General features: G+C 37.4%; 1 protein-coding gene and 1 long non-coding RNA gene across 3 annotated transcripts in view; one reads left to right on the top strand and one right to left on the bottom strand.

The window, feature by feature from the left end:
• Window positions 1-21905, bottom strand: part of LOC309387537 — a 482764-nt gene that overhangs the window by 111168 nt on the left and 349691 nt on the right. The gene's annotated exons all lie outside the window — the stretch shown is intronic.
• Window positions 1-21905, top strand: part of SLC44A1 (solute carrier family 44 member 1) — a 93743-nt gene that overhangs the window by 26779 nt on the left and 45059 nt on the right. For both annotated transcript variants that reach the window (XM_081944071.1, XM_081944070.1), the window contains exon 4: window positions 4928-5064. In XM_081944071.1, coding sequence (XP_081800197.1) covers window positions 4928-5064 — 137 coding nt within the window. The remainder of the gene's footprint in view (window positions 1-4927; window positions 5065-21905) is intronic.

Below are 21905 nucleotides of genomic sequence, written 5' to 3'. Positions count from 1 at the left end.
GCATCTCCGAACTGGGGGCGTTGTCCTCCAGGTCAGATCTTTGTACACTCCATAATAATCGAGTCATCCTGCGACTGGATCCTACTTTTGTTCCCAAGGTTAACTCCCTTTTCCACAGGTCACAGGAGGTGGTATTACTGGATTTTTGTCAGAAACCGTCTCATGATAGGGAGCGCAGACTAAAGTGACAGACTAAACCCCAAAAGGGTAAAAGACAATGTTACTCATTTGCAATAGTTTGTGTATCCTTAAAAAGTCTACAAGGCGAGTTAGTATTCTGAATGCATATGCATTTGTGTGCATGCCTGAAAGCAAAACGAGGAATGAAAATTCTCCACAGTACTAGCTTCTCTGCATTCATAGTTCAAAACTGCATGTCCATTTCACACCTTTTAAATAGATACTTATGGTGACAATGTTTGAATAGAAGAGATTTTATTTATCTTCAGGAAGGAAAATAGGCTTGTTGTATTTCAAAGTTCAGTAGGTCTTTAGCATTCTATTCATCCATTTGTTATATGGACCAAATTGATCTAAGCCTCTCTAACTCTCTCTGCAAGATGTACTTCTGTTTCTTGAAAAAAATCTTAGATAATTTTGCTTTTTCCTAATATGGCTGTAAAAGATTCCTTTAAAAAAACTAAAGATTTGTAATAAACATTTAGGGAAAAAAGGAAGGGGGTATGAAATAATTATGTGTACAATTCATGAACCTGCGCTAAAACCATCTGCTATCTTGGATGCTGAACAGATGGAGAATTTTTTGTGGCAATCTCAGGGAAATGAAAAAAAAAGTGGAATGTAATAATAGTTACACTACATTACAATAATACTATTCATGAGCCAAGATAGAATTCTAACTTTCTATACTTCAAAATGTGACAGATGCATTGTAGGATGTAAGAAACAATGCATTGAACAAGCAATTATAATATCCTGTATCATATAACCAAGTATCCCCAAAGAGCTATTGTTACAAGGAGAGTATTCAGTTCATATGGAACAGAAATCCAAAGTCATCAATTAATTCCTATAGTTTGTTGTCTTAAAATTTCATTTGTCATGAAATGCTTAATTAACAAATTAATAAATGTATGTGTGTGTGACTTGATCTAATGATACATTGATAGCTTTAATGAGTCAACAGGAGCCAAATCACTTAGTTTAGGTTGAGATTTTATCTGCCTTGTCTTTTCTGCTTCTTCAAGGCCGAAAATCAAACTCAAAAGTATAAGCAGAGAGCTGGAAGACACACAGTGGCCTTTATCGTGTTAATCTAGTGCTAAGGTTTATTGAGTGCAGAAGCAATGTCCATTTATGAAGGATTGGATAGTAGAAGAAAACTGGTTTCCATTATAATGAGACAGTTTATTCATATCAAAGTAAAAAAGCTCCTCTATGGAAAGTTTGAAAACATGTTCAAAAATATTTTTAGCCCAACATTTTCTTAATATTTTCAAGTTTGGCATCTCAGTTTCTAGACACACACAGAGAGATACCTAGAAGTATCTATATATATCAGCGATGGTGAACCATTTTTGGCCGCGTGCCATAATTTGGGGGAGCGCAGGGGGGGTCGTGTGCAGGCATGCCGCACCCATACTGCAATGCGTGACCCTCCCCAGTGCGCATGCGTGCACTACAGGCGTGACCCCACCCATTTTGCATGCTTTTTTCGCCCTCCCCAGGCTCCAGAGGCTTTATAGGAGCATGGGGAGGGCGAAAACAGCCTCCCCTGCCCCCCCCAGAAACCCTCCGGAGGCTTCAGGGACCTTCAGGAGTCTTCCCTGAAGCCTCTGAAACAGTCAAAACGACCCTCCGAGCAAACCAGAAGTGACTTCCGGTTTTCTCAGAGGGTCATTTTAAGCGCTCCAAAGCTTCAGGGACCTTCAATAGCCTTCCCTGAAGCCTCCGGAGCAGTCAAAATGACCCTCTGAGCAAACAGGAAGTCCATTCCCGAACTTCCAGTTTGCCCATAGGGCCGTTTTTTTGCGCTCCGGAGGCTTCAGGGAAGCTCATGAAGCCTCCGGAGTGCTTCCTATAAAGCCTCTGGAGCCTGGGAAGGGGGAAAATGGCTTTAAAGAAGGGTGAACAGGGATGGCCAGCGCGCGCATGTGCGCTGGCCAGCTGACAGGGCAGCGCCTTACGTGCCGTGACAAATGGCTCCGCGTGCCACCTGTTGCACGCATGCCATAGGTTCGCCATCACTGATATATATCATAAGTTACGCCTTTACCATAGTTCCCATAGTTACGCCTTTACCCCCAAAAAACCTGGTCACCTAAAACAGCTCTCTATCAACCAACTCTATTGGTGCAATAAGAGAAGAAGAAGAAAAAAAAAGCTTACATTTTGCTTCCCTTATCGCCATAAAGTAATCCTTAGAAAGGCTCTTACCTCTGTTTAGACAGGTTTACTCTGCATAATACATACAATGTTGGCTCGCTCATCCACAATTAAATCATGGATAAGGAGAGTGTTATTACAGTTGATTGTACTTTAAAATAGTAAGGGCAGGAAATCATCTCATTGGATCACTGGTGGTCAAGCATTGGGGCAGAACAACAAGATGCTGCATTCAGTGCCAAATACTGAGGCAGCTTTCTCAGAATTTTTTTTACTGTTGACATCCTTTGCTTAGCTGATTCTGGACATTTGTTTCCCTGAAAACATCTCTAGAGTTTGTACTCTTTTCTGACCTGACTCTTTACTTTTCCTGTCTTTTCCTGCCTTCACTAAACTTCACTAATGCAACCATATTGACTTCTTGTGCAGTCATACTGACATTTTGAGCTGTCCTCTATTTTTTCCTCCGCTGGGGAATTGTTTGCAAACAATTGTACTTACCTACTGTACTTATTAAAACCTACATGTTAAAGTATGCTTGACTTTGCTCAATTTTTATTTTCTTAAAATGAAGAAAGTCAGTGCTGTCATTTTCTGGAACATTCTTGCTGCTTCTACTTGCTTAAATATCTTGCTTATTTTCTATATGTTGTGTAAGAAATAGGCAATAGTTATGACTGTCACTTTTATTTGCTGTTTTTGAGTATTCTTTGAAAATACATATCCTAATCTTTATGGTTCTTTGTAAAGTAGGTCAAAAGAAAATGCAAAAAGGTTGGTTGACGGATGAAAGGATACTATTTCAGGCATTAATGGCAATAGTAATATTATAATGGGTGGATGAAGTAACTAACATACCATCCTGTGATTATTTCATGTGCTTTCTGTGTAGTTCTACAGTATATAGCATAAATCAATATTACGTACTATATTCTGAAATAGCAAGAAAAATGCAGGTGTAAATATCACTGATCCTAAGAGCCCTCATTTCTGCATTGAGATCACTTGGTTTTTTTTGGTTTCCAGATGTGTTGAGGATAGCAAAATTGCCAGTGGAAAAGTTTCTAAGGTGAGCAGTTTGGGAACTCTTATTTCATCTTAGAGGACTACTTCATGGTGCTGATCACAGCTAAATAATTACTTTCCTGCAACTGTTACATGACCCCAAACGATTCATCAAAATGGTTTCCAAACAAATATTCTTGGCTTTTAAGACCTTTGTCAGGGATGCTTCTCAAGAGTTCCCCTTTCAGACAAAAACAAGAAAGAAATCTTTTCAATTGTGTGTCAAGCCTACCTGCAAGCCCCCTAAACTTCACTCTATAAATAAATTGTAGACAATGCAGGTAGTCCTCAACTTACAAGTATTAGTTTAACGACTGTTCAAAATTAAAATGACACAGAAAAAAGTGATTTACGACCAGTCCTTTCAGCATTCCCATGGTTGATAATGTAATTACAATTTTGGCATTTGTCAACTGGCATGCATTTACAATAGTTATGGCCTCCTGGGGTCATGCGATCACCATTTGCGATCTTCCCAGCCACCTTCCAACAAACAAAGACAATAGGGGCAGTTGGATTTGTTTAATGGCCACTTGATTCACTTAACAACTGCAGAGATTTGTTTAACAAAGGATATGAAAGGAGCCCCCAACTGGGCATCCCTGGGTAATGGTTATGTCACCAGCTAATCCTTTCAACCCAGAATCACCTTAGAGCTTCTGACACGAGTGCAATGTGAATGATAATTGGAGTACTATATATATTATGCATTTAAATATCAGATTCATAATACAGTAGGCTCTTAGTTTCTCAAAACCTATGAACAAAGACAAGCAATTTTTGTTGTTGTGAAGGTCACATTTAAAAAATAATGTTGCTCCTTAACTGCCTCAAAGTACATGATAGTAATGTAATTTGATAGTACAGGATGAGTGTTGTTACAGTTGGCAAATCAGGTGGGATGGTAATATATAGTATGATTATTCTGCAGCCTTTGATGTGGAATTGCATTATGTTCAAAAGTGGAAATTGTGACGTTTCCAGAAGTTAACATGTTGGGACCATTCTGTGACAGTGGATATGTTGCTATGTTTCTGAATGAGATAAAATCAATACATACTTTAACAGACTTTCTTTCAATGCTTGATTACTTGTTCCCTGAATTTAGCTCTTATTGCATTCATTTAAAGGAAAATGCAAGGTGTTTAGCAAAAATATAGCCAACTTAAGATTGTATATGGGCAAGCAAACTTTGTAGTTCATTACCTAGAAATGCATTTTAGGAATGGTATAGTCAGATGTAACTAGAAAAAATGCTGACTATTCAGAAAGACATATGTTGTATGTGAGTAGATGTCACATGAGTCGCTAATGGTTTTTTTTTGTGGTGATTCCATAATACTAAATATAGATATTTAACATCCATCATCATTACAGAGAGGCGCCACTGTAATCTTAAGTGGAAGTGTATAATTAAATAAATGCTATGTTACATAGTGCTTTTACTTCTAAAAATTGAAAATTCTGATTTAGGTTCTTTATCTAAATTAACATGTATGTGCATTTTTTCCTTAAGGTTTGTGTTTTTTCTGGAGCCATGCAATGTAGATTTAGTACATCGGAAGATCAAGTCCATTGCTCTCTGTGTATCAGCATGTCCACGTAGTGACTTGAAAACTCTGGCTGATGTTCAGAAATTTGCAGATATTAATGGTAAGATGAATACAATTTTATTTCTCATTTTACTAAAGTATTATTTGGAAATAACTAATAACACATAAAAAGGAAACCATCATGCATTGTGTTTTAATAGGCTTTTCTTTTTCTCAGAATAAAGTGCTTCATCTACAATAGTTGCAAATATATATGATCTTATAAACTTTACATCTTAAAGAAACAAAACAAGATGATACTGTTTTTCTTAAGTGCACTCTGTTCATATCTGAATATTATAGATTTAATTGGATTTGAGGAATTAAAGCTCATAAAATTAATCAAATTTTCCTTAGTGGGTGACAAGCCCATACCAACTACAGTAACAATGTTGATGCAATGTCTCTAGTTTTTGTTCTGAGGCTCTGAACTGCTCTTTGATGTTACACTTTGTAAAAAGACTGATGGTCCAAGAATGGTTCCAGCAAAGATAGTTTTGATGAGAAAGCAAAATTATGTATTTGTATTTATTAGATTTATACCCTGCCATCTATAGTTTCCAAGTTTTTATTTCTACAACAAAACCTATTGAAGTAGATTGGCAACTAAGAGAAAATAACTGAATATAGATTTGAGATTGGATCTATTCTTAATCCAACATCCTGACTAGTGCATGATAGTGGCTTTCTAACATGCAAGCATTCTGTAAATAAATACATGTAGAGTTTGACTTACAACCATTCATTTAGTGATCATTTGAAGTTACAATGGCACTGAAAAAATGACTTATGACCATTGCTGTATCCCCAAGGTCATCTGACCAAAATTCAGATGTTTGGCAACTGATTAATATTTATGATGGTTGCAATATTCGGTGGTCATGTGATCACCCCTTCTGATAAGCAAAGTCAATGGGGAAGCCAGATTCACTTAACAACCATGTTATTAACTTAACAACTGCAGTGATTCATTTAACAGCTGTGGCAAGACAGGTCATAAAATGGGACAAAACTCACTTAATAGTCTCACTTAGCAACAGAAATTTTGGAATCAATTGTGATTATAAATTGAGAACTCTCTATAAACAACATTTCCTTTCCCTTCCCTCCCCTTCCTCTTTCCACCTTTCCAGGAATAGTTGAGTGAGTTACTTCCTTTTTACATTACTAGGTGCCAGAAATGTATGTTATTAATAAATACTGATTATTCTGATATATATGTATAGACTGTTCCTAAATTGCAAATATGTTTGGAGTAAAGTGCTTCTGAAAATTTATTTGTATGCTTTTATTTAAAACAAATATATTAAAAGAGTTAACAGAACTTATAGAGGAATAGGAGTCTTATGTGGCATTCTCCAATGCAGCATACTGAACTAGAATGAGAGTTGCACATGAAGTGCCAGATGCTAAGAAAAATTCTAGTCAGATTTATATTCCAGAATGCTGGTTTTCAGTGTCTAAGAAGGTTTTTAGAAGTTATCAATACAATATTAAGTGATGCATTAAAACCTACATTTCAATAGATGTGAGTCAATATGGTTTGATGTTTATGCCAGTTTGACAAAAATGTGCCCTAAATGATACAAGGTGAGAGGAAGGTGACACCATGGTGACACCATAGCATTATATACAAACTGTGGTATACTTTCTAGTGTTTTAGATAAAAAACAAATCCGGAAAAAATATTACTTTTCATTTTGCTTACAGAAATGGAAACTGTTTGGCCTCTTCAGATAAACTTCAGAAGATTAATCAAGCTATATTTCTAACCCTATTCCAATAAGAATATTCATTGAATTAATGAATATTAAAATAATACTAATGCTGGAGTTTATATTTGTCATAGTTTTATTTTGTGTATTTCTGAAGTTTAATTCTGTTGCACCATCCCATAAAGGCTTTTAAATTAGCATCATCTTCTTAATCTAGAGCATTAGATTTTATCCGAAGAAACAGTTCTAATCTCTTTTCACCTTATGCAACCTAGAGGAGCAGCTGCTTGTTCTCAAAAGCGTATTAGATGTTAGACAGAATAACAAAATAATAGTAATAAGAAAAAAGTATTATTATTATTATTATTATTATTATTATTATTATTATTATTATTATTATTATTATTATTATTATTATTATCAACAGAAGTGTATCACAGCGGCCAGTTTTTTCGCCGGATTTGGCATTAATTACTAGTCGGGCCCCACCCAGGGGCCTAGGGCGTCGTAACGTATTTTCGTAATATGTGTGCAGATCAAAGCAGTGCAGCCTTTTGCATTTGACTGATGGTGATTTTGTCAATTTTTAACTGTTTCAAATGTAATTCCAGTGCTTTTGGAATAGCACCCAGTGTGCCGATTACCACTGGAATTACCACTGCTGGTTTGTGCCGTAATCGTTGGATTTCGATTTTTAAGTCCTGGTATTTCGCGATTTTTTCATATTCCTTCTCGGCGACCCTGCTATCACCTGGTATTGCGATGTCTATGATTGTAACCTTATTTTTCTCAACCAGTGTGATGTCTGGTGTATTATGCGCCAGTATTTTATCCGTTTGTATGCGAAAATCCCACAAGATCTTGACCATCTGACTCTCGACGACTTTTTCAGGCTTATGTTCCCACCAGTTTGCTGCTGTTTTAATATTATAATTTTTGCACAAATTCCAATGGATCATTTGGGCCACTGAATTGTGCCGCATTTTATAGTCAGTCTGCGCGATTTTTTTACAGCAGCTGAGTATGTGGTCAACAGTTTCATCAACTTCTTTGCAGAGTCTGCATTTGGCATCATCAGAGGATTTTTTGATTTTGGCCTTTATGGCATTTGTTCGGATAGCTTGTTCTTGCGCAGCCAGGATTAGTGACTCTGTTTCTTTCTTTAATGTATCTGCTGTTAACCATAACCAAGTTTTTTCACTGTCCACTTTATCTTTTATTTTTTCCAGAAATTGGCCATGCAATGCTTTGTTCTGCCAACTCTCCATTCTTGATTTTATCACATCTTTTTTGTATTCTTGTTTCGTCTGTTGGGCCTTCAATAGATTTTTGTTCTTTACTTCGATTAATAGATGTTCTTGACTTTCTTTTAAATAATCAGCCAGTGCATGTTTTTCTTCTTCAACTATTTGCTTCACTTGTAATAATCCTCTGCCACCTGATTTTCGGGGCAGGTATAGTCTATCAGTATCACCACGTGGATGTAAACTGTAGTGCATTGTCATTAGTTTCCTGGTTTTTCGGTCCAAAATGTCCAAATCAGTTTGTGTCCAGTTAACTATACCAGCTGTGTATCTTATAACTGGTATTGCCCAGGTATTTATGACCTTGATTGTATTTCCACCATTTAATTTAGATTTCAAAATTTTCCTAACTCTGTTGGTGTACTCTCTCCTGACAATAGTTTTTACTTCTCCATGTTTTATGTTATCCAACTGCAAAATGCCTAAGTATTTGTAGGCTTCATTTTCATTGCATTTAATTAGTTGGCCATTGGGCATTTCAATTCCCTCACACGTAGTGATTTTGCCCCTTTTTATGGATACAGTGGCGCATTTTTCCATGCCAAACTGCATTGAAATATCGGTGCTGAATACTCGGACTGTGTTTGTCAGTGATTGGATTTCTATTTCTGACTTTCCATAGAGTTTCAAATCATCCATATATAATAAATGTGAATTTTTTTCAGCTTCTTTGGCTTATTATTATTATTATTATTATTATTATTATTATTATTATTATTATTATTATTATTCAATTGTATCATAGCGGCCAGTTGTTTCGCCGGATTTGGCATTGATTACTAGTCGGGCCCCACCTAGGGGCCTAGGACGTCGTAACGTATTTTCATAAGATACGGGCAGATCCAAGCAGTGCAGCTTTTTGCATTTGACTGATGGTGATTTTTTAAATGTAATTCCAGTGCTTTTGGAATAGCACCCAGTGTGCCGATTACCACTGGAATTACCACTGCTGGTTTGTGCCATAATCGTTGAATTTCAATTTTTAGGTCCTGGTATTTCGCGATTTTTTCATGTTCCTTCTCGTCGACGCTGCTATCACCTGTCTATGATTGTAACCTTATTTTTCTCAACCAGTGTGATGTCTGGTGTGTTATGCGCCAGTATTTTGTCTGTTTGTATACGAAAATCCCATAGGATCTTGACCATCTGATTTTCGGTGACTTTTTCAGGCTTATGTTCCCACTAGTTTGTTGTTGGTTTAATATTATAATTTTTGCACAAATTCCAGTGGATCATTTGTGCTACTGAATTGTGCCACAATTTATAATCAGTCTGCACAATTTTTTTACAGCAGCTGAGTATGTGGTCAACATACTATATGATGATGATGATGATGATGATGATGATGATGATGATGATGATGATAATCTTTGGTGAGATTCACAGCCTTTGGGGCTGGTTGGTAGCTCAACAGCTCGAGTCCTAACCAAGGATCTAGGAACTGTTAAGATAACATCGGAGAATATAAGTTGTTCCAAGTAAGGTGGTTTTTTGTAGAGTCAGAATGTTCAAGTCAGGTAAATTTAGAATTTTCAAATAGCGAGGTAGCCCTTTAGGTATTGCTCCAAGGGCTCCAATTATAATCGGGACAACACGATTTCTTTTTCCACAGTTGCTCAACCTCAATTTGCAAGTCCCGGTATTATTATTATTATTCAATTGTATCATAGCGGCCAGTTGTTTCGCCGGATTTGGCATTGATTACTAGTCGGGCCCCACCTAGGGGCCTAGGACGTCGTAACGTATTTTCGTAAGATACGGGCAGATCCAAGCAGTGCAGCTTTTTGCATTTGACTGATGGTGATTTTTAAAATGTAATTCCAGTGCTTTTGGAATAGCACCCAGTGTGCCGATTACCACTGGAATTACCACTGCTAGTTTGTGCCATAATCATTGAATTTCAATTTTTAGGTCCTGGTATTTCGCGATTTTTTCATGTTCCTTCTCGTCGACGCTGCTATCACCTGTCTATGATTGTAACCTTATTTTTCTCAACCAGTGTGATGTCTGGTGTGTTATGCGCCAGTATTTTGTCTGTATACGAAAATCCCATAGGATCCTGACCATCTGATTTTCGGTGACTTTTTCAGGCTTATGTTCCCACCAGTTTGTTGTTGTTTTAATATTATAATTTTTGCACAAATTCCAGTGGATCATTTGTGCTACTGAATTGTGCCACAATTTATAATCAGTCTGCGCAATTTTTTTACAGAAGCTGAGTATGTGGTCAACATACTATATGATGATGATGATGATGATGATGATGATGATGATGATGATGATGATGATGATAATCTTTGGTGAGATTCACAGCCTTTGGGGCTGGTTGGTAGCTCAACAGCTCGAGTCCTAACCAAGGATCTAGGAACTGTTAAGATAACATCGGAGAATATAAGTTGTTCCACGTAAGGTGGTTTTTTGTAGAGTCAGAATGTTCAAGTCAGGTAAATTTAGAATTTTCAAATAGCGAGGTAGCCCTTTAGGTATTGCTCCAAGGGCTCCAATTACAATCGGGACAACACGATTTCTTTTTCCACAGTTGCTCAACCTCAATTTGCAAGTCCCGGTATTTTGTGATTTTTTCTCACTGTTTATCTTCAATTTGTGCATCACCAGGTATTGCAATGTCAATGAACCATACTTTTTTCTTTTCAATTATTATGTCAGGTGTGTTGTAGGCCAAGTGCCTGTCAGTCTGGATTCTGAAGTCCCATAAGATCTTGCCTTTGTCATTCTCTAAAACCTTCTCAACCTGATGGTCCCAGTGGTTTTTGTTGTACTCAAATCCAAACTTTTGGCACAATTTCCAGTGAATAATCTTAGCAACGTGGTCATGGCATTGTAGGTAGTCAGTTTGTGAAATTTTGCTGCACTAGCTGATCAAGTGGTCGACTGTCTCATCTTTCTCATTCCAGAAGCGGCATTTGCTGTTGGTGGTAACATGTTGAATTTTTGCCTTCATGCAGTTTGTGGCTAAGGCTTGTTCTTGAGCTGCCAAAATAAAGCCTTCTGTTTCTTTTTTCAGTACTCCTGATCTTAACCAGTTCCACGTTAGTTTTTGGTCAGCTTTGCCTTCAATACGTTTCAAGTATTGGCCTTGCATAGCTTTGCTTTTCCAATTTTCAGCTCGCTTCTCAATTACTTCTTTCTTCTATTCAGCTTTTAACTTAGTTGTCTTCAAAAGGCCTCTTTATTTACTTCCTTAATCATTGATTCTTCACTTTTCTGGATGTAATCATTCAAGCTGTGTCTTTCTTCTTCCACAGTCTGCTTTACTTGTAGGAGTCCTCGACCACCCTCTGCTCTTGGTAGGTACAATCGGTCAACATCACTTTTAGGGTGCAAAGCATGATTCATTGTCATAAGCTTCCTTGTTTTTCTGTCCAAATTGTCCAGCTCCCTGGGTGCAGTCAATTATTCCTGCAGAGTATTGAATTACAGGTATTTATGGCTTTTATAATGTTTCCTCCACTCAGTTTGGACTTTAATACCTTGCGAATTTGTCAAATGTACTTGGCTGAGGTTAATTCCTTGACTTTATTATGCATTAAGTCAGAGGCCTCTAAAATCCCCAAGTACTTGTAGCCTGGTTTTACTGCCTTTATCATTTCTTCATTCTCAAGTTGTATACCATCATCTTCTAGGACCTTTCCTGCCTAGTAACTGTGTAGTAGTAACTGTGAAAGGGATCTTGGAGTCCTAGTGGACAACCATTTAAATATGAGCCAGCAGTGTGCAGCAGCTGCCCAAAAAGCCAACACAGTCCTAGGCTGCATCAACAGAGGGATAGAATCAAGATCACATGAAGTGTTAATACCACTTTATAATGCCTTGGTAAGGCCACACTTGGAATACTGCATTCAGTTCTGGTCGCCACGATGTAAAAAAGATGTGGAGACTCTAGAAAGAGTGCAGAGAAGAGCAACAAAGATGATTAGGGGACTGGAGACTAAAACATATGAAGAACGGTTGCAGGAACTGGGTATGTTTAGCTTAAGAGAAAGAAGGACTAGGGGAGACATGATAGCAGTGTTCCAATATCTCAGGGGTTGCCACAAAGAAGACGGAGTCAAACTATTCTCCAAGGCACCTGAGGGTAGAACAAGAAGCAATGGGTGGAAACTAATCAAGAAGAGAAGCAACTTAGTACTAAGGAGAACTTTCCTGACAGTTAGAACAATTAATCAGTGGAACAACTTGCCTCCAGAAGTTGTGAATGCCCCAACACTGGAAGTCTTTAAGAAAATGTTGGATAGCCATCTGTCTGAAACGGTATAGGGTTTCCTGCCTAGGCAGGGGGTTGGACTAGAAGACCTCCAAGGTCCCTTCCAACTCTACTATTGTATTGTATTGCCTTGGCTGCCATTGTTGCACATTTGTCAATTCCAAACTGCATACCAATGTCTTGGCTAAATTCTTTTGTGCTTTCAATTAATAAATTCAGTTCAGATTTTGTTTTACCAAACAAACAGCTTCAAATCATCCATGTACACCAAGTGTGAAATTTTCAGTCCTTTGCAAGTTCGTATCCACATTTCACCTTCTTCAAAATGGTTGTCAGTTGTAGCATTGAGAGTATAAAAAGTAGGGGTGAAAGGGAATCACCCTGGAAAATGCCTCATTTAATTTCAACTTCACCCAGTTCGTCTTCATTAGTCATAAGCTTCATTTTCCAGAGGTTCATTGAAATTTCCATGAATTTTTGTATGTTGCTGCTGATGCCAAAGATTTTCAGGCATTTCTTGATCCAGCTGTGGGGAACTGAATCAAACGCTTTCTTATAGTCCATCCAAGCAATGAACAGCTTGGTTCGTCTTTTCTTTGAATTCTTTAGGATTAGCTTGTCAATCAGCAGTTGGTCCTTTGTTCCTCTTGAATTTTTGCAGCATCCTTTCTGTTCTACAAGAAGCAAGTCATTATTATTATTGCGAGCAAGTTGTTGTTGTTGTTGTTGTTGTTGTTATTATTATTATTATGTTAATCTTTGGTGAGATTCACAGCCTTTGGGGCTGGTTGGTAGCTCAACAGCTCGAGTCCTATTATATATTATTATTATTATTATTATTATTATTATTATTATTATCATCATCATCATCATCATCATCATCATCATTATTATCAGAGAAGATTCCTTAGTTGAACTTTTATTACACATTTTAAAGATAATACATAAGCAAACATAAAAGATAAATGAATAAATAAGAAATTAAAATACCATAAATATGATAACTTTCTAGCATAGTTAATTATGAATAATTGAATATATATCAAGATTAAAAATTGTTATTATGCTCTAAGTTAAACATGAATATCAAAAACCATGGTCAACACAATATATAATTACCCAAGATTATGTGCTACAATAAATTCAATCCACTTTGCTAAGAATCTGTTCTGATTATCTTGTAAATTTAATTATCTGGTAAAAGTTATATGTTGATTCTGTTCATTGAAAAATCAAAATTCTTGATGAGTTTTGATTGATTGGATTTATAGGGCTTCCCAACTCAGCTAGTGTAAATGATATACAGTAAGAAACAATAAACCAAAATAATCACATAACATTAAAAACATACGCAAGATATAAAATAAATGTGACAAAACATGCAAATGGAACAATGAGAAGAGGATTTCCAATAGCTAAATCTGGCCCCAGTTTCTGCCTCAGTTTACCTTCCCAATAAGCAACTGAATCAGAAGGTCATTTAAAAACAATTAATTAGGGTACCCCCTATGAAAAGGGCAGAGCCTCAAGACCCATTTTACATTCCTTTTTATAATAAACACAACAGAGAAAATGCAAGGGGGAAGTTGATTGGACGGGATAAAAGTAACCTCCCCTTTGCATAGGAAATCAGTTACATGTTAAATGTTTGTATCCCATAATATCATACATATTAATTAAAATGAGGTCTGTTGTAAAAAATGGTGCTTGGAGTTAATGAAGAGACAAACCAGACCCCCATTTGCACTAACAAACTTTTTTTTATCAGCCAGTTTATCTTTCCAGTTTAGGAATGTTAAAAGCTATCAATTAATCCATACAGCAACAGGATAAAAGGTTTTCCTACATTCCAGTCTGTAATGAGCCGTAGTACCATTTTAAAAGAGAGAGAAATAAGTTGCATTAAAAGACAAAGTAACTATTTTAGTTAACAAATTATCAAATTCATGTCATGTACCCCTCACTTCTCTCAACTGGATCTAAGCACCTGGGGGAAAAGTCAGGTTGTGGTGCATAGATGTTGCACAAATCCATATAACATTGTTGTTGTCTTTTTAAACAACGTTTTATTAGTTTTTTTAAAGTTTTACAAGGAAAAAGGTAGTGGGTAAATACAAATTTTGACGGTTGCAATGTGTGGTAGGTGACCCCTCCCTCCATACTCAAAGTATACATTTGCAAAGAATTTCATTACTAAATAGTTACATATAGTCAGCATATAGGTTCAATTAATATATTCGGTCAATTTATGTCAAGCAAGTTTTCTTATTCATTTCTGTGATCTGGTTTTTCTCGGTGTCGCCCCATCTCCCCCCGCTGGCAGAGCTCCGGCCCCTCCCGTGTCCTGTGTGTCTGGTGTAGGATCATCTGGTTTTTCTAAGAGTGCTTTTTTTTGTCCATAAAGGCCTGTGCCTCTATGGGTGTATTAATTCTAACTCTTGTGTCCTCCCAGAATACTAACATACCTTCAGGCATCTGCCATCTGAACCACACCCCCTTCTGGTATAGTTTCTTCGCTAATTGCGAGTAACTTTTTCTTTTTTCCCTCACTTTCTTGGGGATCTGTTTCAGAATGGTTATTTGCCTGTCCTGGTATTTCAATTCTTGCCCCCTTTGTGCACTCAGAATCTCATCTCTTGTACTTTTTCTGAGAAATTTAATGTGTACCTCCCTGGGTACATTATGTGTTCTAGCATATGCTGAGTTCACTCTATAAACCAGGTCTATTTCCCACCCCATCTGTTGTTTCTCTCTGTGAATGTATTCAGCCAAAATACTTGTCATAATGTCCCTTATGTCTTCATCATCTGCTTCCACCACATTTTGAAACCTAAGATAAAAGGACATTCTCTCAAATTCTATTTTCATCTGTTGGGTATCAAGTTCTTTGTTCCCCTTCTGCATCCCCTCCATCCCCTCCCTCATCTCAGCCGTCCCACCCTCCAAAAGATCCAGTCTCTGTGAACTTTTATTAATTTGAACCTGGTTCTCTTTGATTTCTTCTTTCATCTCTTTTAATTGTTTTTTAATTTCCTCTTGCCCTTGTAGAATTTGTTGAAACATTTGTTGAAACTCAGTCTCTATAGATTTAGGTTGCATCAAAGCTGTTATCGTTGATTGTGTACTAGGACTGGAGGTTGCAGATGTTGGGGCAGAGGCAGCAAAGCCAGGTTTTCCAGGAGGTGGTTTTTTAGGTGACATTGTTTATGGAGTAAAGAGTTCAATCAGTATAGAGAATGATCAGTCAGAGAGACAGAACAGCCAGGAGAGTCCAGGAGACAGAAGATCCAGGCAGAAGAGGATTTTTCTAAGCACCCTGGCAGTAGAGTAAAGTTTTTCACTCCAGGGAGTTCCAAAGGCAGCAATCAACAAGAGATTTATCTGAGTAGCACGGAGACAAAGACCGGAAACCTGAAGTTTTAAAGGTGGAGTCAGGTTTCAAAGCTCATAAAGACAACGGAAGTGTGCCATCTTGCCCTGCCAGCTTCGGGTTTGGAGGCATAACAAAGTTTTCAAAGTTCCCAAAAAGCCTTCCAGATCATCCTTCCATTATAGTTTTAATTTCAAAAATTCGCCATTACTAGGAGTGTGGCATCCTTAGTTGGCTCTCCCCCCTCCTCCTTCCCTTGGGGCTGAGAGCGAAATTGTTTCCAGCCGCCTGTCTGAGGGAGGGGGGGAAATCCCCCTCCTTCTAGTCGCGCTTCTCCAGCCAAGCCGAAAGTAGGTTTAAACTGCTGGCAATTTTTCTAAGTTAGTGAAGGGGATGAGAGGGAGTTGTCACCTCACCGCACCGCAGCCGCGTCCTTCAGATCGTCTTTTTTTCCGTCAGGGTCGCAGCGAAGACGCCGGAGCGTCCCCCATCATGCTCCCCGGTGCCTAGAGCGAGGCGGGGGGCCCCCACCGGCTGCCGCCGATCCCAGGGATCCCCCGCAGTGCCGCTCCTCCAGCAGGAGCCTCTACGGGGCATCCTGTGCCCCCCAAGGAGTGGGGAGCCCACCGGGAAAGCGCGGGGCGAGCAAAGCTCGCCTGTCGCCGTCAGCCGCCGTAACCGGAAGTGATCCATATAACATTGTTGAGGAATGGTTTCCAATTTGAATTGAATTCTATATCAGGTTTACTTTTAAGATTCTAAATACTGGAGCATACTCCCTCAACTTAGCTATTCTTCCAATATGAGGATCAAACAACCTTTTCAATAAGAAGCATGATTGTAATATCTGCAGCAATTTGCAAAACAAACCTAATTCAGCATGAAGGAATTCAGTTTGCAGGACTGTATAGTTTTGTAAAATACAGTAAGAATATCACAAGTTGGAATAACAACTTAACTCAAAAACAAAAGTCTTGCCTTGCTGGATACAATTTTGTATGTGAGAGAACCTATTCCTATTTGAATTTAGTTAGATCAGTGATTCCCAAACTTGCAGTCCACTGCCCCCTTGGTGCTACAAACTGATCCTCAGTGCCCCCCATCCAGTGGTGGAATTCAAATTTTTTTACTACTGGTTTACTACTACTGGCTTGGAGGGCATGGCTGGGGGGGATCATGTGACTGGGCGGTTTGCATGACAGAAGGAAGATAGTAACAGTAAAATTCAAAACTGTAACAATTAATTGCACATTTATTCAAAATCCAATTTAAAAACCTTTTTAGTTAATGTTAATTCAACAAAATTGTTGAACATGATCCTGTGATACCAGGTTTTCAAAGTCTGATAGCCATTTATCAAGAACCTTAGTAACTAGTAACTTAGTAAACTCAGTAAAATTTAGTAACTACTTCACTGTTCAGTAAATTCTTAATGTGATGGATGGGCTTGATGAAGTGATACCAGTTTCCCAATGTCTGGTTTTAAGTCACTTAACAGGAGTCTTAAATCACCACGTTCAGTAATCTGGAGTCAATTTCTTTGCTTGGAGAGAAGTTGGATGACCACACTGAAGCCACATTCCACCAAATATGATGTTGGAAATGCAACAAGGAGCTTCTTAACCACTGTCCATAGTGCTGGATAGCGATCAGAAAATTTTTTCTGTAACCAAAACTCTTGGTACGATTTCTTAAACTTTGGCTTCAGCTCAATGTCATTTTGCAGCTCTATGAGTTGTTCCTCCACTACCCCATCTTCCTCAGTATCTGAAAATGGATTTATCACCCAATCTGGAATTTCCGTCAAAAGAAGATCCTGATACTGCTCAGACATCTAAGTCTTAGAATGTCAGAGAAACAACTTTAGCTGGATAGTCACATCCCTGCAATAACATCATTGTAATTTTCAGTTTCATTAATTTCCACAATATCAACACTAGCTTTGCTACTAACCCCTTCCAAACCATTTGCAGTCTTTAAGATTTGATGGTCTAAATATCAAAAACAGTTGACTGTTCACACATCTAAGCAAAACTGAAGTACAATCTATTTTTCCTTTTTTAAAAATAAAATCTCAATTTTAAGATTTATATTACTGTTTTCACCCAGTCCCCATCCAAAAATGGCAAGAAACTCTGGTGTTATTTTTTTCAAGCAACCATGGACAGATAATTGCTCATACTTGCCTTAATATTATTGGCCAAGTTTCTTATTGGCTATGCTAACCAAGAGGTGCTCTGGTCATTGTTAACCCTGCTGCAAAATTTATGTGTGCACATACAAAGGCATACAATATAATCTTATCCCCTTCAGATTGCCAATTATTTTGCATGACACAGACATTCTGCCTTTAAATGCTTATGTGGTTTCAATGGCTAAACTTTTGCTCGCCAAACCAGCTATTCAAAACCAGTAATTCCGCAAGGAGAGAGGATGGGAATGGGGATATTTTAAAAACTAAACACATATCCTAAAAGAAAATCCACCCACGACCAGCATTGAGTGGAGCTTTTATAGCTTTAGAATAAATGAGCTGGAAGGAACCTTGGAGGTCTTCTGGTCCAGCCGTCTGCTCAAGCAGGAGAACCTATGTCAGGGGTCTTCAAACTTGGCAACTTTAAGACTTGTGGACTTCAACTCCCAGAATTCTCCAGACAGCTATGGACTTCAACTCCCAGCTATGCTGGCTGGAGAATTCTGGGAATTGAAGTCCACAAGTCTTAAAGTTGCCAAGTTTGGGGACCCCTGACCTATTCTATAGTAGTATATACATATAGTATACTATACCTATATCAAAGAAAGCTCCCGTGAGTTTAACAACACCCATATTTCCAAGACTAGAAACGGAAGATTGCAATGCGAGCTCCCTCCTGCAACCCCCTTGACCAAAATCCACACCACCAAAAACCACCAAACCTCCGCTCATCACCCCCTCCCCCCAGTTACTTTTACCCAGCAGCATCTCCATACAAAGGAAAAGGATGGCATGAAACATGTGACCGTTTTTTAAACCAATGACAAAGAGCTCTCTCGCAAGCTCAACTAGAATTCGATTGGCAGGGTTTTTTTCCACCTGACAACACCATGCATGATCTCCCCACCCACCAACCGTTTTTTTATTTTAAAAACCCTTTTCACAAGTCAAGCTGGTCGGTTTAGATGCCGGCAGAGTTGGGGGGTGGGCAATTGAAGCGGCGCACGCCCCTCTCCTGGGAGGAAGGCGGTGATTGGAGAGTAGGGTGGTGACGTTGCTTAAAGGGAAACCCGCAGCTATTTCCAGGTTTGTTTGGATGATTTTGTCCTTCTGCCCATGCCGATGGGCTTTAAACAGTCCATCTTCTGCTCGGCAAGTTTCTCCTTTCCATCTGAGAATTAGCTAAGGGGAAGCTACCAACCTAGGGGCGACTCCCTCTACAGCCAACACAATACATACTCTTTTTTTCCTCGCCGTCCTAGCGCCCCCCTGCCACCCCCTTGCCTCTTAGTGCCCCCTGCCACCCTCCTTGCCTCTTAGCGCCCCTCTAAGTCATCCCCCCTCTAAGTCATCCCTCCGGTACCACCCACTTTGGGAACCACTGAGTTAGATTTTTGCAGTATATATAGATAGTCAATTTCTCAACTGCTACATATCTTCCAATTTTGGTCTCACAATCTTGTATCATTGGTACATTTTCTGTTTTCCAATGTTATGGTGAATTGACTCTTGCCATTGTCAGCATATATATAGGTTATGATATTTTTCATGTATACTTTTTGAAATCATTCTTATTTAAATATTTGCAGTTTTAATTCAAATATTTTCAATATTCACAACATGTGTGTAGTATAAACTAAGATTAGGGAAAGCTGGTTTGCCTTTCTTTTGAGATTTGCAAAATCATCTTTGAATCTTACTCTTACCATAGTTTCCTCAATAATTAATTAAATTAAATCAATGGTTCTTTACCAGTCCTGCAAATTTCTGCTACACTGCCCCAGGTTGTTAAAGGCCTTTTTGCGCATCTAAAATTATTACTGCTATATTCTATTTTTTATTCTTCTTCTCCATTATCTTCTTGTATATTTTCAAAGAAAATAGTTCTTTGAAAAATTATGCAACTGCTATTATTTCTGATTATTTATTTCCCGTGATTATTATTTTTATAACTAATGCAAGGTGGCTAACACACACAATACTCTTTCCTCCATTATTTTGTGAGTTGGGCTGAGAGAGTGTGACAGGCCCAAAACATGTAAAAAGTGTGTATGTAACAATTTATTCCCTTTCTCTTGATGTTTGTCTTTCTCTCTTTTTTCTGAGTTGATATACCAAAGGTTTTCTATATAGTTTGCCATTTCCAAATGATTTTGACATTTTACTTTCTTTTGAAAGTTTTCCATATCCAATAAATCTAAACGTAATTTTATTTGACTTTGTTTAACTCCCTCAGTACTTGTCTTCTTGGACTGGTTTTGTGGTGATTCTTTTGTTTTTCTTTCAGTTGTGATTTCCATCTATTTTTACATAAAAAAGCTTTTGTTTGTTGTCCTAGCAGATATTTCTTTTGTACCCAACAGTCTTCCAATTCTCCATGTATATTTAATGTTTAGTTATTTGCCCTTAGTTCTTAGGACTTTTGCAAGAAATATGATTTGTCTTCTTTTTTAACATTCTAGGGAAAACATTTTTAAATATTTGCATTTGCTTCTGCTCTTAAGTGTGCCTCAATCTGCTGTTTTAGAATAGCATCTCTCCTTCTCTTGTGCAAAAAAGAGACTTCTTTGTGCAAATATAAAATTTATTCAAAAAAAATTTTTTTTTACTATGTAGAAAGTCTTTGTTCTTGCTGAATTTTTAATATTTCTACTGGTGATCCCCCCCCCCCTATTTTTGCCCCTTTCACTCATGGGCTTCAACTCTCTTGTCCCTTGTCTTGACATTATTTGTTTCTTTTCTCTTCTTGCTTTGCAAGTAGTAAAAATATTTTTGATAGACAATGTTTTCTTGTTCTACTGCTGTAACCAATCATTGCTTCTTTCTAATTATTCAATTTTATAATAAATCATGAATCTTCTTTGCCTCTTGTAATATTTCTCCTCTTGTTATCTTCTTATAACATTCTTAATTCTCTTTATTAACTTCTTTCTATGACAAACGTCTAATGAACATACGTTAAAAAAACACATTTTACTCACTTTTTAGCTTTCTGTTTGCCATCAATTTCTGCAAGTTTATCTAAAACTCTATCTTGTATGTAAATTCTGTTGTATAAATTCATGATCAACAGCAAGAATATATGCAATCCTTAAATCCATTTAATTTTTTAATTGGAATGTGTCAATTTAATGTATGTTCTTTGGAGCCATCTAGTAAATCATCTTATATTTTGCAATAGAAAAAATGAACTGAAGTGACTCAAGATCAGCCTCCACACAGTTTCCCCCACTGTTGTTGTTGTAATTCTTTATGAATCAGAAGTACTTACAGTAATTATTAGTTGAAACCCACAACTTGTTCCATTAAGATGTTAGTAATGCAAGTAAAGATCTTAATTCAGATCTAACTGCTATCTAAGGTCAACAGAATATTTTCTTTTGTTATTGCAAACAGATCCTTTCTCCCTTTCTTCTCTTTCACCTCAGCTCAGGAGTCATTTGGAAAGTGGTCAAAATTGTAATGATAAAATCCAGTATAAGAAAGTAGTTGTAATTGTAAGATTCAGAAGAGCGGAACAGTGCAGAGAAACAATAATTTATTGGTTGGATCCTTGATAGATTTGTCAAATGTTTCTGTCAGGAGAAAAAAAGTAAGGAAAGTTAGCCATGGTTAGCTTTGAACAACTGCATCTATGTGGCTGCTAGATGGTAAAATGTGGCCTTGACAAAGGTGTCCAAGTATCCCCAACTTAGTTTTCTTAAATTAACGTGTGGCTTAAATTCTTAAGTAATAATCCTCGAGTTGAATCTAAGAGGACCTGAGCCTTGAAATTCCATATTCTATTTTATAGCGAAAGGAAGAAATAATGACCAAGGATAAGCTTTGAAATATAGAAAATTACATTAGGAAATGTAATTTATACAGTGAGAATCATAAATAATGACCTTGTGAAAGATTATGATTTAATAACTTCATACATTTATATTAAATAATATAAAAGAATAAAAATATGAAAGTATTAAAAATAAATCAGTGAAATTCAATATCTCAGGTATATTTATTTTGTTCCATATATACAAAGACATTATGAGTCTAGATCATGTTTATTCATGATCACAATTGGAGTTGAATGTGTATTTATTAGTTAAGAA

Source organism: Natrix helvetica (assembly GCF_964273705.1).
Source record: "Natrix helvetica genome assembly, chromosome: 2".
Lineage (NCBI taxonomy): Eukaryota > Metazoa > Chordata > Lepidosauria > Squamata > Natricidae > Natrix > Natrix helvetica.
The sequence above is the reverse complement of the archived record's forward strand: the minus strand, read 5'-3'. Positions and strand labels throughout refer to the sequence as shown.